The 15998-nt window shown below is 42.1% G+C and overlaps 1 protein-coding gene across 5 annotated transcripts in view; it reads left to right on the top strand.

The window, feature by feature from the left end:
• Positions 1-15998, top strand: part of TACC2 (transforming acidic coiled-coil containing protein 2) — a 302620-nt gene that overhangs the window by 81884 nt on the left and 204738 nt on the right. For all 5 annotated transcript variants that reach the window (XM_078151015.1, XM_020979220.2, XM_020979218.2 and 2 more), the window contains 2 exons: positions 911-6325; positions 6953-7060. In XM_078151015.1, coding sequence (XP_078007141.1) covers positions 911-6325; positions 6953-7060 — 5523 coding nt within the window. The remainder of the gene's footprint in view (positions 1-910; positions 6326-6952; positions 7061-15998) is intronic.

The raw sequence follows: 15998 nt of genomic DNA, 5'->3' as shown, positions 1-15998 counted from the left end.
CATAATTTTGTGCGCATGGATTTTTATTCTAGTAGGAGAGTATGTTTGAGGATATCAGACTTGCACTTGTAGCTCAAATTATGCTTTCATAGTTAGCTTTTGGAAGTTTGAATCTGATTATCTTGTTTTGTTTTGTTTTTTGGTGGAGTGTGTGTGTGTGTGTGTGTGTGTGCGTGTGTGTGTGTGTATGTGTGTGTGTGATGTCTTGTCTTCTTTTTTTCCCAGCAAGGTAGCTGGTTGCACAGTGGATAGAGCTCTGGGACTGGAAGACCTGATTTTAAATCCGGTTTTGGATACTTACCAAATATATGTCTTAACCTCTGTTTGCCTCAGTTTCCTCAACTGTAAAATGGAGATAATAATAGCACCTACCTCCTAAGGTTGTAGTGAGGATCCAGTGAGATAGTATTTGTAAAAAGTGCTTAACACAAGGCCTGGCACATAGCAGCGGGCATTAGATAAATGCTTATTCTCTTCCCTTCCCCTTCTCCTACCAGCTGCTAACTAGCATAGGATAATGTCAGAACAACACAGTTGAGATTTCGTGTATTAGGTATTTCATAAAGGGGCATTTTTAATAGATAGAGGGAGTGTCACACAGTGGCAAAGTCAGATGATCTGGGTTCCTGTCCTGGATATGCCCAGTCCATCTCAGTGACCTTGAGCAGGTTCTCTGGTCCTCAGTTTCCTCATCTCTAAAATGTGCAGGGATTATACCATCTCACTAAGAACCCTTCCAGCACTAACATGCTGACCTCTAGTGTCTGCAATAAATCTGACTGCTTGGGAGAGGTGATCCCCAATACCTGGTACCTTAGTTGCTTTTTTTGGGTGGGGTGGAGAATTTTGTTTGCTGTGCTCTTCTGTCTTCAATGATAATGAACCAATGAAACATTTCCATTGTTGACAGCATCAATCATGGAGTCACCAGTGGCTACACAGTGGAGGGGGCAACCAACCTCAGGTCATGTGCTGTGTCTTTGGAGGTGATTGGACAGAGAAATCTCCCACAGGAAGCCCAGAAGACGGTAGCGTCTGACTCCTCATCCCACTTGGCTGAAGGAACACAAGAGAGCAGCATCTCTGTCACCATGCCTTTTGCAGAACATATCCAAGATGTTATCCAGACAAATCAGGCCTTGGCCAGTGAAGATGGACTCATCCTGCAGGGTAACCTAGGGGAGCCTGTGCCAGACAGTGCAGACGAAGACCAAGTGGCCCTTGCCCCCGAGGTAGAAGGCAGGGTGGAGACCAGCCTGGTCACTGCTATTGTTCCTGCCAATGATGGACAGAGTGCACCAAGGGAAGGGGACAGGGACTCTTCTTCTGATCACCTTACCATGTTACAAGGGGATTCAGGGACGCATTCAAGGATATTGGAGCCATTAAAACCGATGGTGCAGCTGTCTGGGAAGGGTGATCCACATGGCAGCTCCTCTCCCCCTGGGAAAGAAGCTGGAGATTATGTTACCCCTCAAGAGGCCCAGCAGACTCCAGAGCCCCTGCAAACAAATCACAAGGCCCCAGCTGGAGCCCAGAGAGGTGAAAAGAACGCAGATGGGGTAGCTGGTCTGCTGTTGAAACAGGAGACCCTGTTACTGAATGACACTGCCCCAAGCATGTCAGATGGAGAGGAAGACAAAGTGCTTGTGAAACCTCAGCATTTGGCTGGCGATTCCCAAGTCCTCAATGCCCACTGCCAAGATTTTAAGGATGTAGAAGCTGCCCAAGAAACTGAGGCAAACACCTCTCCTTTGGAATATAATCAGGAGACGATAGCAACTCATCTTCCCCTACCAAATTTACCCCAGAAGCCTGTCCCGGATCCAGAGGCCAAAGGTCCTTTAAGGGAATCTGTCACCATAACTGATGTTCAAAACCCCCTTCAGAGTGGGACACAAGAAACGTTATCTGATAAACTAGGCCCTGGTGCCGAAGGAGAGGGGCTTAAACCTGTGCTTTCCCAAAGAGAGGAAGTATCTATGATTTCCAGTATGGGTTCAGAGAATGCTCCAAATCCAGCTGCTACTGTTTCTGAAATGAGACCCAATTGTTTGGCCACAGAGACTCCCGTTGTAGTGGCTACTGAGACTCTTCCAGGCCCCACAAAAGGGTATCCCATGACAGATATAGGAATGGTATCAGGGAATGTAGATTTAAGTGGCGAGAGCAAATATCCTGAGATGAGCCCTAAGGAAGATTCTGTCCATTTATCTAAGGATGAAATGGAAGCTCCCATGGATGAAGGAAAAACAGAGAGAGTACAAGGAGCAGTCCCCATTATGCTTCCCAGTGGGTTGAATAAAAGCATGGGGGGAAAGCTGGAGTTGAATGATGAAGGCCAGAAACTTGTTGATGCTGCAAATCAAAATGGCACTAAAGAAGAAAATCAAAGCAATAACTCTCAAGAAAAGGAAGTTGCTGCACAGGATACCAAATCCACCAAACCTGTGCATTCAGAGGAGGAGACCTCACTTGATTCCAGTGGCAGATCCAGTCAGGGAGTGAGTAAAGCAAACCCCACAAATTTGGAGCCCACATTGCTTCACCATCCAGACTCAACACAGTTGCTCAAGGCCATAGGTCTCATGGAGCTGGAGCTGCCTGAGAGTCAGTCAGAAAACTCAGCCTTGTGCTCCTTGGCCTGTGAGATGACTGATGGAATCTGTGCTGTTGGTACAGGTGGTCTCTTGCCTGTGCACTGTGGGAGCAGTAATGTTCAACCTGTGGAGCAGGATGGAGATGATGGACAGGCCACTTCTAGAGAAACTATTCTAGAGGTTACAGGACTACAACCTGAGCTCCCAGAAACTCTTCAAAGTCCTGAAGGAGTGGAAAGAATGGAATCCGTTCCTGTTGGAGAGCCTGGGAAATCTGGTATGTGTGTCCCTCCAGGAGGTGATGCTAATCCTGAAATCCAGGAGGCTGAAAGTAAAGGACACAGTAACCAATCAAATAATATGTCTTGTAGCAAAGATGCTGAGGGCATGCTGGTATCTACGGTTGGACCTTTAAGTACTCCTGCAAATGAGGAAGTTGGACAAGAATTCAACCCAGATGTGAGAAACCATCCTGATAATGAGACCTTGACTGAAAAAAGCGAAGTGGAGGCGCAGGGGCCAGCGCAGAATCAGCAGGAAAATGCATCGTCTGCAGGTAACAGCAGGACAAGGATCACTCAGTTAGGAAATCCTGAACAATCAGCAGACATTTGTTCCCAACAATCTCACTTATGTTCAGAACTTTCTGTCTCAACAAACTTCAGTGATAACACCTCTCCCTTTGAAAACAGGAAAGAGATTCCTCCAGATGGTCTTGAAGGGATGAAGGCCAGGACTGAAGATATCTCAAAAACCTTACCGCCCCCAGAACTCGGGGAAAACTTGAACTATCCTCCTTCCTATAGTGGACAGGAACCAAGTCCAATATCAGAGTTCCAAAATATGCAGTATGAAGAAAGTCTGAATGGTATCCAAAGTTCAGGTACACATGATTCTAAGGAAAAAATTATGGGCAGTCCTTCAACAGAGGAGTTGGCCTCATCAACACTAACAAGAGAAAAGTTGCCTCTGGTGATGGACCAAGAGAAACAGTGTAGCACTGAACAGTCCTTCGGTATTTCTCCTCCTGTGGTGGTTGATTTAAGAGACTCTTCTCTTCAAGATAACTTAAATGTCAAAACAGAAGAAAGTTGCTGTACTAGGCAGATGCCTGACAAGCCCCAGCAGGAGAAGGAGGATGCTTTGATCTCAGATACTCAGCATGAAGAAACATGCCGAGATAATGAGTTTTCTAAGGCAGCTGACATGCATGCACAGCCCAGTAGCTTAGGTAATACGGAAAACGCAAGTGAAAATGAGGTAGGGGCTCCGCCTTGTCATCTGGGTACACAACCATCTATTAATGCTGCTACTAACATTCAGCCTGCTCCATCAATTTTCAGATTCCATAGTACACCTCCTGCTGCCCCAGAGAAGGTGCTTGGTGAAACTTCGAATAGCAGTCAGCTTCTGTTGGGCACGCAGGAGAAAACTGAACTTCCAGCTCCCTCAAACCAGGAGACTCTGTCACTCAGTAACAAAATCAGCACCCAAGAGGACCATGTCAAACAGAATTTTGAAAGTGTATCTGCTGAGAGAAGAAAAAATGTTGACCAAGGAATTCTGGCTACATGTCTGGCATCACACAAGCTCGGAGAAGCTGCTGCAAACAAGGACTTCCTTCAGACTGAATGCAGTCCTAAGGTGGATGCTGAGCCAGCTCCCAGTAGTGGTGAGAATGAAGCCACCTTTGTCTCAGGTAGTCCCTGCCAAACTGGGCAGAAGTCTGGCAGCTACAAGAATGACTCATCACTCAAAAGTGAAATGGGTGGAATTGTCAGTAATGTCTCGGGTGCTTTGGCATGTCAGACCGTCTCAGACAGGGAGCAGCCAGAGCTGCCGACTGCTGGGATATCCAGTCAGATATCAGAGGTGGCTCCTGAGAATCTTAACCTCAATATAAGCAACACTGTGGAAAGAAAATCAGAAGATAGCAAGACAAGGACTGATTCCACCAAAGAGCCAAGTGTTTCTGATGAAAGTTCCTGTATTGAAGGGAAGTCTGTGTTCACCTGCGGGGACTCTGCAAATTTGTTTACAGATTACCTCTCACCCATGTTGAAGCCTGCCCAGACAAGGGAGGAAATATCTGCAATTAAATCCAAAGAAATCCAAAACGGGAGAAACTTCAAGTCCCAGCCAGGGAGTTCTGGGGAATGTATTCAGAAAATGGCAGATGTCCCAAGAGAGGATGCAAAGAAAAGTAAGGAGAAGGCAGGAGATACCTCCAATGTGCACAGGGACACATCTGAGTGTGAGAACTCTGGTTTGGGACAACCTAGCATGATGGCTGGATTTCCTGATTTCAAGGCGCATATCAGCAAAATATTTGAGAAATCTGTCCTTGGTGCTTTGACCACTGATCGTCCACAGTTTACTCTGCAAAAAAATGATGGGTTTGCATGGAGCCCCATGGGAAAGGACTCTTTGGTGCAGCTAAGCACAGAGAAGCATTCACATCATGGTCAAGGAGGAGACTACATCATGATTTCCACTACTCACATGGGACAAGGAGTAGATGCTAAAGGTAAGGAGCAGAAATTGACTTTGGAGACTGTCTCCTGCCAAACAAACCCAGACAAGTTGACTTGTCAAGAAGGTATAGGCATAGAAAAGTCACCAGGCTTAACCGCTCCCACCATGAAACAGAACCTACTAGATACCAACTTGGAAAAGAATGGAATTGCATCTGGTGTCTCACAAGAAGAAAATAAAACAGAAAACTCTAAAACAGCTGGTGAGAAATATAAAGGGATTACATTTGAGGCTCAAAAGCTTCAGGGAGGAGGAAAGCAGGAATTAGTTTCAAGTCTTCCTTTAGACATTACTGTGCAGAAGACACCTTTGGAAAATGCCACCCTTTCTAAGGGTGAGGAGTATTATGTTATCTCCCAGGTCCATTTGGAGATGCCTTTATCTCAAGAGGGTCTGACTCCTCCAGGAAGCCAGCAGCAAGAAATACCCCCCAGCAAAAAGGTGCCCAAAGATGATGAGCTCTATGCTTCGATTGGCACCAAGGAACTGGACAACAGCCCAGGACTCGGGCATGTCAAGGAAATTTCCTCTCCACCTGGGGATATTCCAGTCTTTCCAGCTGTAAGCAATAAGCAGCTCAGTGCTAGCATGCCAAGGAATGAAAAGAGGCTCCAGGGTGGTGACAGTGCTCGTGACGACTCAAGAACTTCGGGGAGCCCAAGAGCAGAAAATGTTCTGGATTTACCAAACCCCAGTGGGCTATTGATGCGTTCCATGGTTGACTGCTTCAAACAGGAGTTAGGTTTGCAGGGCTTCCAGTTAGGTGTCTTACAAGAACCTGGCCTGGGGATAGAAAAAGCTCCAAAAGCAAAAAGTGAAGATTCTTTTACTAAAGTAGAGTCAGAAACTCAGACCTCTGAGGATCAGCCCTTAAAAGGCAGCCCTGAAACAGGTACTTCGAGAGTGTCATTTAGCCCAGATTGTGACTCAACTCTGCAAATGAAGCACCCCAGTCAAGGTCCAGAGGCTCAGTGTGGCCCCTTGAAGGCAGTTCTGGGGATGGAGGAGAAGGATGCTTCTCAGTGTTTAGAGAACCAGACTGGAAACCAACAGACTGACCAACATTCTGAGCATGAATTTGCACCACCTGACAATGATGACAAGTTACCCGTCTGCTCACCTCCTGAAGCAGATAAAGGAGAAGTCCAGAACCCCCAAGATGTTGTTTCAGAAGAGAAACTCACAGAAAGGTACTTAAGGCCAATTAATTCTTGTGGGGATCATCATACCCCTTACAAGATTCATTAGAAATTAACCTGACTAGAAAAATCAATAGAGCATATGGGTGGGCTTTCAGGGAATTCTATCCCCTTTATCCAGTTGCCCAAATTCTCATCTGCTAACCTCTCTGAATTGCAGCAGTTTCGACTTAGAGCCTAAACAACTGAGGAGGGAAATATTTGGAAAATCATGACAATTACTAATTTGTCATATGTTTTCTTCAGTTCTTTCAGTTTAATTTAAAACTGTTTTAAAATATGAACTGTTTACTTTATGCCCTGTGGACTGTAGGGTCATAGCTTAACAGTCATTCATAGAGTACAGTTTTGGTTCCAATGGGAGATCAGATACATCTGTTTTCTACTCTGGATTTGTTTAGGAGGAGTATATTTTGGGTGTTGGGGGTGGGAGTGGGGAGGCTGATGTGCTTCAAACATCCCTCAGAGCTGTTGAGTGAATTAATTTAATTTTTTCCTGTGCATTTTAGTTCAACTGTTGCACGAAGCTCTCTTTGGAAAACATGTGTTCATTCAAAGAAACATAGAGATGAAAACTGGCTAACAAATTGTACTTGTTGCTTTCTTCCATCATCTCAGAAAAAGCCCCAAGCCTGATCGTTCTCTTCTCCCTCTGGTACCTGAGAAGGATGCTCTAGATGTTACAGCTGGCTCAGCCAAGTCCAACAAGGATAATGGAGTAGAAAGGTACAGTGACAGATTTTAGTTATGTGGAGGATCATCGTGCTGGGTATGAATGTAAACATTCTAGATGTCCTAGAAAAAAAAATGTGGGTCTACTGACTTTGGCTTTTTTAAAAATGAAGAAAATAGCCACTCTGCATGCTTTAGTACTTAACGCTAGTAACACAGTAATAGGACCAAAAGAACCTCTTTTATTCATTTCCTAGGATTTTGAAAAGGGGGTTTCTTTCACCTTTAAGCCCATTTTAATTTTGAGGCAAATTTGCTGAACATTGGTCCAGCTTCTCATTCCACACCCGTAAGCCCACAAGCTCATACAACTCTTATCCTCCCAAGACCCTCTCTGGACCTCAGTTTTCTCATTCTTAAAATGAGGAGGTTGGTCTTGATAGAATAATTTGTAATCTTCCTTGCAAGTCTAAGTCATATGGATCTGTATAGACCTTGGAGCAAGAAAAAATAGTTTGACCTTGGATAAGTCAATTAATCTCTCTATGACTCAGTTTATTTTTAAAATTAAGGTCCCTTTCAGCTCCCAATCTTCCTTGGGAATCCCAGACTTTATCATCCTTCACCTCACCCCGCCCCTATTGTGTTTCTTTTGCCTGATGCATGAAGACTCCACCTCCCACCCCCCCCCCAGTAGACCTTTTCGAAGTAGACGTGTGAATGGTCACCTAGTATTGTTGAAAAGATGCTGCTTTAAAGTGGTTTCCTTTGGGATTCTCTGGGCTGGGAATAGAACAGTACAAAGTTAAGACACATTTGTGAATAGACTGTGAAATTCTTTTAAGGCTTTGACTCTTTTTGTGGTACTCTGCATGGATATATGTGTGGCAGATATCAGACTTTAAATTAGTACCTGTAGCCAATGAAATGCATTGTACCAAACAGCTGCTGGCATTTTTATAAACGATTTGATTAATATTTTGCACATGCTTTAAGAATGTACGATCACCTGTTTTTCAAGTCTGAACACTTCTGCCTTCAGAGCCAGCTGCCTTCAGTGGCCTACAATAGCAACTTTATTAACTTGGTGCCTGGGTGTGCAGGTGCCCAGTGAGATGTATGCATTTTCTCCATAAACATATGTAAAATTAATCTCCAATTGCACTTGTTTCTGCTACTGATTTGTCATACAATTCCCTGGGGCCTTTGCTGGTATGTATTTATCATATTCCCACATAGAGTGTAGGAAAGTATTTGCTCAGCAGGATAAGGATAGGGCTGTTGTTTTTCTTTTTCACATATAGATATGTATATAGAATAGATTATTATTATTATTATTATTATTATTATTATTACGCTCATCTTCCTCAGTTCAAATCTAGCCTCAGACACTTACTAGCTGTGTGACCCTGGGCAAGTCACTTAATCCCATTTTCCTCAGTTCCTCATGTGTAAAATGAGCTAGAGAAGGAAATGGCAAACCACTCCAGTATCTCTACCAAGAAAACCCTAGGGGCAGATAGGTGGCACAGTAGATAGAGCACCGGCCCTGAAGTCAGGAGGACCTGAGTTCAAATCCAGCCTCAGACCAAACATTTGACACTTGCTAGCTGTGTGACCCTGGGCAGGTCACTTAACCCCAATTGCCTAAAAAAAAAAAAACAAAAAAAACCCCCTAAATGGGATTACAACTGAAAATGACAACAACAAATTATATACATGCATATATATATGTATATGCACATATATAAATATTTCATATGCTTGGTTTTTCATTAGTCTGTGAATTTCACCATTCTTTAGGGAAGCATGGGATCCTGCAGTGCATACCTGCATGGGGTGGTAGATATTTAAATATGGGGAGGCATCAATCATGTTGTAATGGAAAGAGCTTAGGATATGGAATTAGAAGACTTGGATTCCAGTCTGGTTCCCTCACTGTCTGGCCATATGACAATGGGCAAATCATTTGGCCTCTCTAACCCAATCTTTATGATGAAGAGAATGGTACGTGTACTATATACCTTATCGGTTTTTTGTGAGGAAATAATTTTGTCTACTATAAAGTACCATTCAAATGTGAGATACTGTGCATGTACAAAAGATGCTGGGTGGGTCATGATAATGGACAACAGATGGACTGCCTGACTAACAGGTTGGGTCCCATGTGAATATAAATAGCTGAGAGCCTGAAAAATTGATGGGATGAGCTAATAATCTGTTCCTTTGCAACATGATGGAAACATGGATCTTTGGTTCTCATTTGCTGTGGAATTGGTTTAAATATAAAATTAGTATTGCAATTACTAATTTTTCAATTCATACTTAGGTTATTGGATAATTTGAGTCAAAGTTCTTCCGGTCTACAGATGGGAAAACTGAGGAAAGAATGAATGTAAGAAATCTTTTGAAAGAAGAATAGGCAAGATTTGGTGATTGATTGGATGTGAAGAGAGAGAGACAGAGACAGAGACAGAGAAAGGAGCCAAGGATAGCTCTGAGATTTAGAGGTGGGAGAATAATGGTGGTATTTACAAAAAAAAAAAAAAAAAAGGAAGACTTAGGTAGGGTAATAGGCTTTAAGAAAAGGTGGTGTTTGGGTTTAATTAAATGAAATACTATATACTGCTGTATATGGCTATTGATTTTATGAGCAAACTTTCCTGTAGTTGTTTAAAAATCCCTTATGATCTGAGGATAATGATTGTTTAATGAGGCAATGATGATAGCTGCTAGTCCCAAATAATATGGAATACTGTAGCCTAACTATGGGTTAAAATTTTGCCTCTGCTGCTTATTGTTTGTGTGACCACGGGCAAGTCTCTTAAGGAAAGGGAAGGGAGCAAGTATCTGTGTAGTGTCTTCTAGGTGCCAGTCCTCTGCTACGCACTTTTTACAAATATTATCTCATTTGATCCTCATAACAACTCTGGAAGGCAGGTGCTATTATTATCCTTATTTTACAGTTGAGGAAACTGAGGCAGACAGGCTAAGTGACTTGCTCAGGGTCACACAGCTATTAAGTGTCTGGGGCTGAATTTGAACTCAGGCCTTCCTGATCTGGGCACCCTACTAATCTACTTTGTACCTCAGTTTCCCCATCTCTAAAAAGAGCATGTTAGACCAATTGATCTATGGGTTACCTTCTAACCCTAGCTCTTTGATTCTATGATCCATGATTCTTGTGTATGTCCTGATAATTGAAGAAAAAGTGAGACTTATTTATGAATTATTCGGATGGATAACTGATAATTTATTCCTTGACAATGGACTGTGAATATTTGGCATGAAAGGAAATAGCCCATTAGGTTAGAGAATGAATGTTGACTTTTCTTTCTTGCCAGATGTGGTTAGCTGTGTCTTGGTTTTTCCAGGGGGAATTATTATAGAAAGTTCTTCAGAGGTTAGTGAAGGGATGTGATATTTATTCTGTACATGAAGGTAGGTGTTATAGAATTGGAGAAATTGGAGAAAGAAAAGATTGGTCTCCTGGCACTGTCCTTTCTGAGTACATGCAGTATTGTGTCCTTTGTTGTCACTGGGGCAGCTAGGTGGCACAGTGGATTGAGCACCAAGTCTGGAGTCAGGAAGACCTAGGCAAGTCACTTAACCTCTGTTTAACTCAGTTTCCTCATATGTAAAATGGGGATAATAATAGCACCTACCTCCCAGGCTTGTTGTGGATCAAATGAGATAATAATTATAAAGCAATTAGCAGAGTGCCTGGCACATAGTAAATGCTATATAAATATTATTTATGATTATTCTTCCTTAGTCTGATTCATGTGTCAGTGACCTGGCTATTGACATTGCCACAAGTTTTCCTGTATTCTTCTGAGCGTTATCAGATGTTTTCTTTTTCCTTATCTTCCCTTTTTCTCTTGAGATTGGCGCAAGTACAGCAGCTACTCAAGGGATGATTCCACTGCTCATCTACACAGAAGCTTTGACCTGCTCTGAGTCCAACCTGTCCCTTCCCCCACCCCCCTCCTTGGAGCTCACTGTACTGCTGCCAGATTTAATGTGGACACCCAATCAACTTTAGCCCTACTGAAGCTCAGAACTCCTAAACTCAAGCAATTCACCAGCATTATTCATCTAGTAGCAGGGATTATAAGGCATGCACCACCAAGTCTGGCTATCAGATCTTTTTTCAAAAGCATTTTATCTCCCTGACTTTCTTTCACTTAAATTTATCCTGGATAACGTTCAGTGTGGACCCAAGCTTATCTATCCCAATGTTTTGTATCTGTGTATTCTGTGAAATCTATATTTATACTTTTAGTTTAGAATCTTTGAGGCTCAGGATTTAACTAGTACCCCAAACAAAGTTTGGATTGTTGAGTTTAGATGCTAAGAGAGAGTCCATTTTATTCTCCAAGTCCTATAATAGGAGAATCAAAGCTCTCTAGAAAGATACAGAGAGAGATCTCTAATTCTCTTTACCCCAAACCCTCACAGAACCAAAGTGGGAAGTGATCAATAAAGATACTGAGCATATCTTTGAGAAGAAGTGGATAATATCACTTGGGGAAGGGACAGGACAGGAGGGATTGGGCAGAAGTTCTGTGTGACATAAGTTTCTATTGTGGTGGCAACGAGAGAGTATTTATCGAGAGCAGGAAATGTAAATGCCAAATCCAAGGGAGTTGTCAAGAGCAGAAACCAAACACCGTTTGCTAGACAAGGCAGGAGTTAAGAGAAGCCCAAACCGTATGGGGCATTGATAGGAACATCACCATAGAAAGGCCAGGATTCAGAAACTTAGGGAGAAGTCAGAAATACAGGGACCATGTTTGGGGTTATAGAAGAGATAATTGACTATGTGTCTGCCTGTCAAGAGGTGGAGAGGGCTGATTACAACAACCTTTGCATCTTAAAGAAAGTAGTATGTTGAAACCCAGCCACAAGACTCCATAGGCTTCCATTGTTTGTCAATCACCTTCTACTGCTGTATTAAAGAGGAGCTCAACTACATGCAGCAAATAAAATGACTCTGAGAGGTCACCATCAGGGCAATTTGGCCAGTGGAGTCTCTTACACAGAGAAATCATAGGCAAATGTCTCCTTGCTTGGTAATCTAGCTTGTAAGAATTGGTGCAATGATTTCTGGAACAATGTGATCCTGCCATAAGGAAGCTGACTCAGTGCCCTCGTGAGATTTTGTCTGCCATCTTGCTGAACAGTGTATTGAGCTCCTCTAGGCAGTGAGAGAGAGGCACCAGTGTTCCTGTGTTATTCAGGGCTGTGGTATTTGTACTAATGATGGTAGGTGGGGCACAATCAAGAGACAAACAAGATTCACACATTATTACTCAAATACTTCCATGGACCTATGATGTCATTGATCTGGGATTTCCCTCCAATGATGTTGATGGATTATAAACTCTCCCTCCCTTCCCATCCTGGGCAACTCCTCTTCATATTTTCCTAGAGCAACTCATTAGAGACACGATAATAAGCATTGTTGTTTAAAAAGTGCTTTAGTTCATTCTGTTAGTCCTCACAACAGCCTCCCGACATTGGTAGTGAAAGTAGCATCACTGTTTTAAAAATGAGGAAATCGAGACTCAGGTCATGTGCATGCCCATAGTCACCTAGCTATTAAGGGCAGAGCTGGGTCTGGTTTTAGTGCAACCCTCTCTTCACTTAATGCATTGCTGAAATTGAATGGCATAGTTATGGATACCAGGCAGAGAAGGTAGGAGTCTTTAGACTTAAACTGAATTCTGCCCATGGTTCTCTTTTCTTTATGTAGTGGTTGTTCTTTGTTCCCTTCCTCCTTCCCTCCCTTCTTCCCTCTCCTTTCCTGCTTTTCTCCTTCCTTCCTTCCTTCCTTCCTTCCTCTTCCTTCCTTCCTTCCTTCCTTCCTTCCTCCCTCCCTTACTGCTAACTTCCTTACTCCCTCCTCCTTCCCATCTTCCTTCTCCTTCCTCCCTTCCCTCCTTTCTTCTTCCTTCCCTTTTGTCATTTCCTCTTTTCTCCCTTCCCTTCTGCCTTCTCTTTCCTCTTTCCCTCCTCTGTCCCCTTCCCTTCTCCTTCCTTTTTTGGACAAGCTGATGGTTTGATCAACAATCCCTCATGGGTAGGATGTTTTTTTCCATGATCTCTATCTGTGTTCTTAAATGACCAAGCAAGCCCAGCTGAGACTAGAAGAGTTTGCAAGAGTGTGAGTGGGATAGGTATGCATAGAAGTTTTGTATTTGTACACCACCTGAGGTGGTAATATTCATGCATTATCTCTTGTATTATCATACCCCATTTCAAACTCATTTGGCATAATCCCAACTGGCCCTATGCTGTCACTCATCTCATTCCCTATAAAGACTATTCCAAACTTTTCCTTCTCTCCTACTGTCCTTAATTTCACTTTCACTGCTAACACTTTGCAGTGATTAGCCATGAATTCAGAGGGCCCCTGATGAAACCTGTTACCCAGCTCCTAATAGAAAGGTGATAGACTCAAGGTACGGAAAGAGATTACATTTTTGGATATATCTACCTGTGTGGATTTGTTTGATTTGATTATGTTTGTTATAAGGTGTTTTTCTTTTCTTTTTTTTTTGGCTAGGCAATGGCGTTAAGTGACTTGCCCAGGGTCACACCGCTAGTAAGTGTCAAGTGTTTGGTCTGAGGCCAGATTTGAACTCAGGTCCTGCTGACTCCGGGGCCAGTTCTCTATCCACTGCACCACCTAGCTGCCCCGTGTTTTTCTTTTTTCCAGTGAGGGGAAAGAAATCTAAGGAAGGAAGGGGAATGGCAATAGTGATGCAAAAACAAAGAAAAGAAAAAATAGAGCCATTAAAAATTTTTTATGTGTGCAGAAGAAAACAAGGAAGTTCTGAAGGAAGCGCAGATAAGAAGGACAGATTTGAAAGTAACAGGTTGAATTTACCATAGAATTTTTTAAAAACAAACTATATGAAATAAAGATTCACAGTTTCATTTCCAATCTTCTTTTTATGTTCTCCTTTGTAGATGGAAATGCTAATTTTTAGGCGTTAAGTTCAGAATAAAACAAAGAAGTTACTAAAAACAAAACCAAAACCAAGACAAAATGGGGAGCCTGTTTATAATCCCTTACAATTATGTATCTGTAATTTTGTGATCTTTCCTCTTAAATCTGTTCTTCCTCTTAACTTCATAATTTCTATCTGTGGTGCTGGTCAGCTTGTCATATTTAAAATATTGGAGGTGGTGTTAACTTTCTTCTTACTCTCTCATATTCATAATTTACCAGGTCCTGTTAATTGCATTTCTATAAGATCCTTAGTATTTACTCCCTTGTCTTCTATTCCCATTGCCTTAATCCTCATATAAGCACTCATCATCACCTGCCTAGACTATTACTATGGCCCTGTAATAGGTATTCTTGCCCCTATACATTGCCTCCTCTGATCCATCCTTGGGCAACTAGATAGTTCAGTGGATAGAGCACTGGGTTTGGAGTCAGGAGGACCTGAGTTCAAATCCAGCCTCAGACATTTACTAGCTGTGTGACCCTGGACAAGTCATTTAAACTGTTTATCTTAATACACTGGAGGAGAAAATAGAGCAAACCGCTCTAGTATTTTTTTTTTTTTGCCAAGAAAACCTCATGGACACTATGGTCACGGAGTCATGAAAAGCTGTGCTTCTGGTGATGCCTTTTATTGGTATATCACATTGATTTCTAAATGTATCCCTCCCCTGCCCTAACCCATGTAGCCATCACCTTTTTAAATATATATATTTTATTCCCTCATTATATGTTAAAACAATTTTTAGAATTTGTTTTTTTTTAAGTTTTGAGTTCCAAATTCTATCCTTCCCTCCTTTTCTCCCCTTCCCCCTTCCCCCTCCCTGAGATGGTAAGCAACCAGATTTGGTTATACATGTGCAATCATATAAAACATTTACATATCAATAATTTTGTAAAAGAAGACCCGAATGAAAGAAAAAGAGTGAAAGAAAGAAAGTGAAAAACAGCATACTTCAGTCTGGATTCAAACAATATCAGTTCTTTCTCTGGAGGCAAATAGAATGCTTCACCATTAGTCCTTTGGGAGTGTCTTGGGTCATTATACTGATGAGAATGGCTAAGTCATTCAGTTTTTCATTGCACAATATTGCTGTTACTGTGTACATTCTCCTGGTTCTGCTCACTTCACTTTACATCAGTTTATGTAAAGTCTTTACAGGTTTTCTGAAATCATCTTGGTTGTCATTTCTTACAGTACAACAATGTTCCATTGTGATCATATACCACAGCTTAGTTAGCCATTCTCCAATTGATACCCATCCCTTCAATTTCCAATCTTAACCACCACAAAAAAGAGCTGCTGTAAATATTTTTGTACAAATAGCTCTCTCGCTCTCTCTCTCTCTCTCTCTCTCTCTCTCTCTCTCTCTCTCTCTCTCTCTCTCTCTCTCTCTGTATCTCTCTCATGTCTTTGGGATGTAGATGCAGCAGTGGTGTTGCTGGATCAAAGGGTATGCACAGTTTTATAGCCCTTTGGACATAGTTCCAAATTGTTCTCCAGAATGTAGCCATTCCTTTTAACAAAGATTAAAGAAGAAAAAGAAAAAAAACAATTCAGCAAAACCAACTGACATTGTATGTGTTGACTCCAATATCTCATACCCATAGTATGTATTACCCTCTGTAATGAACCCTTTTAAAGTCCAACCCAGCTACATCCTCCATGTGGAGCTTCTTGGACACTTCCTCACCCTTAGTTAGTAATGACCTTCTGCTTTGAACTTCACTTTCTGAAATCTGCCTTTACACTTGTCTTATACTTCTCTAATGCACATATGAAATGTGATGTACTATGTTATCATTATTTCTCTTCTCTGCTTTTCCTCCTTCTACAGTGTGAGCTCCATGAGGATATGGATCACCTCTTTATCTAAAACTTTTATTGTCACCTAATATCCAGAATAACCTTTACATACAGCTTGTATTTACAACAGATAAATATTTCTGGTTGAGTAAATGAATGTATGTATA

This window comes from Phascolarctos cinereus, unplaced genomic scaffold (assembly GCF_003287225.1).
Source record: "Phascolarctos cinereus isolate Bilbo 61053 unplaced genomic scaffold, phaCin_HiC Scaffold_3;HRSCAF=262, whole genome shotgun sequence".
Lineage (NCBI taxonomy): Eukaryota > Metazoa > Chordata > Mammalia > Diprotodontia > Phascolarctidae > Phascolarctos > Phascolarctos cinereus.
The sequence above is the reverse complement of the archived record's forward strand: the minus strand, read 5'-3'. Positions and strand labels throughout refer to the sequence as shown.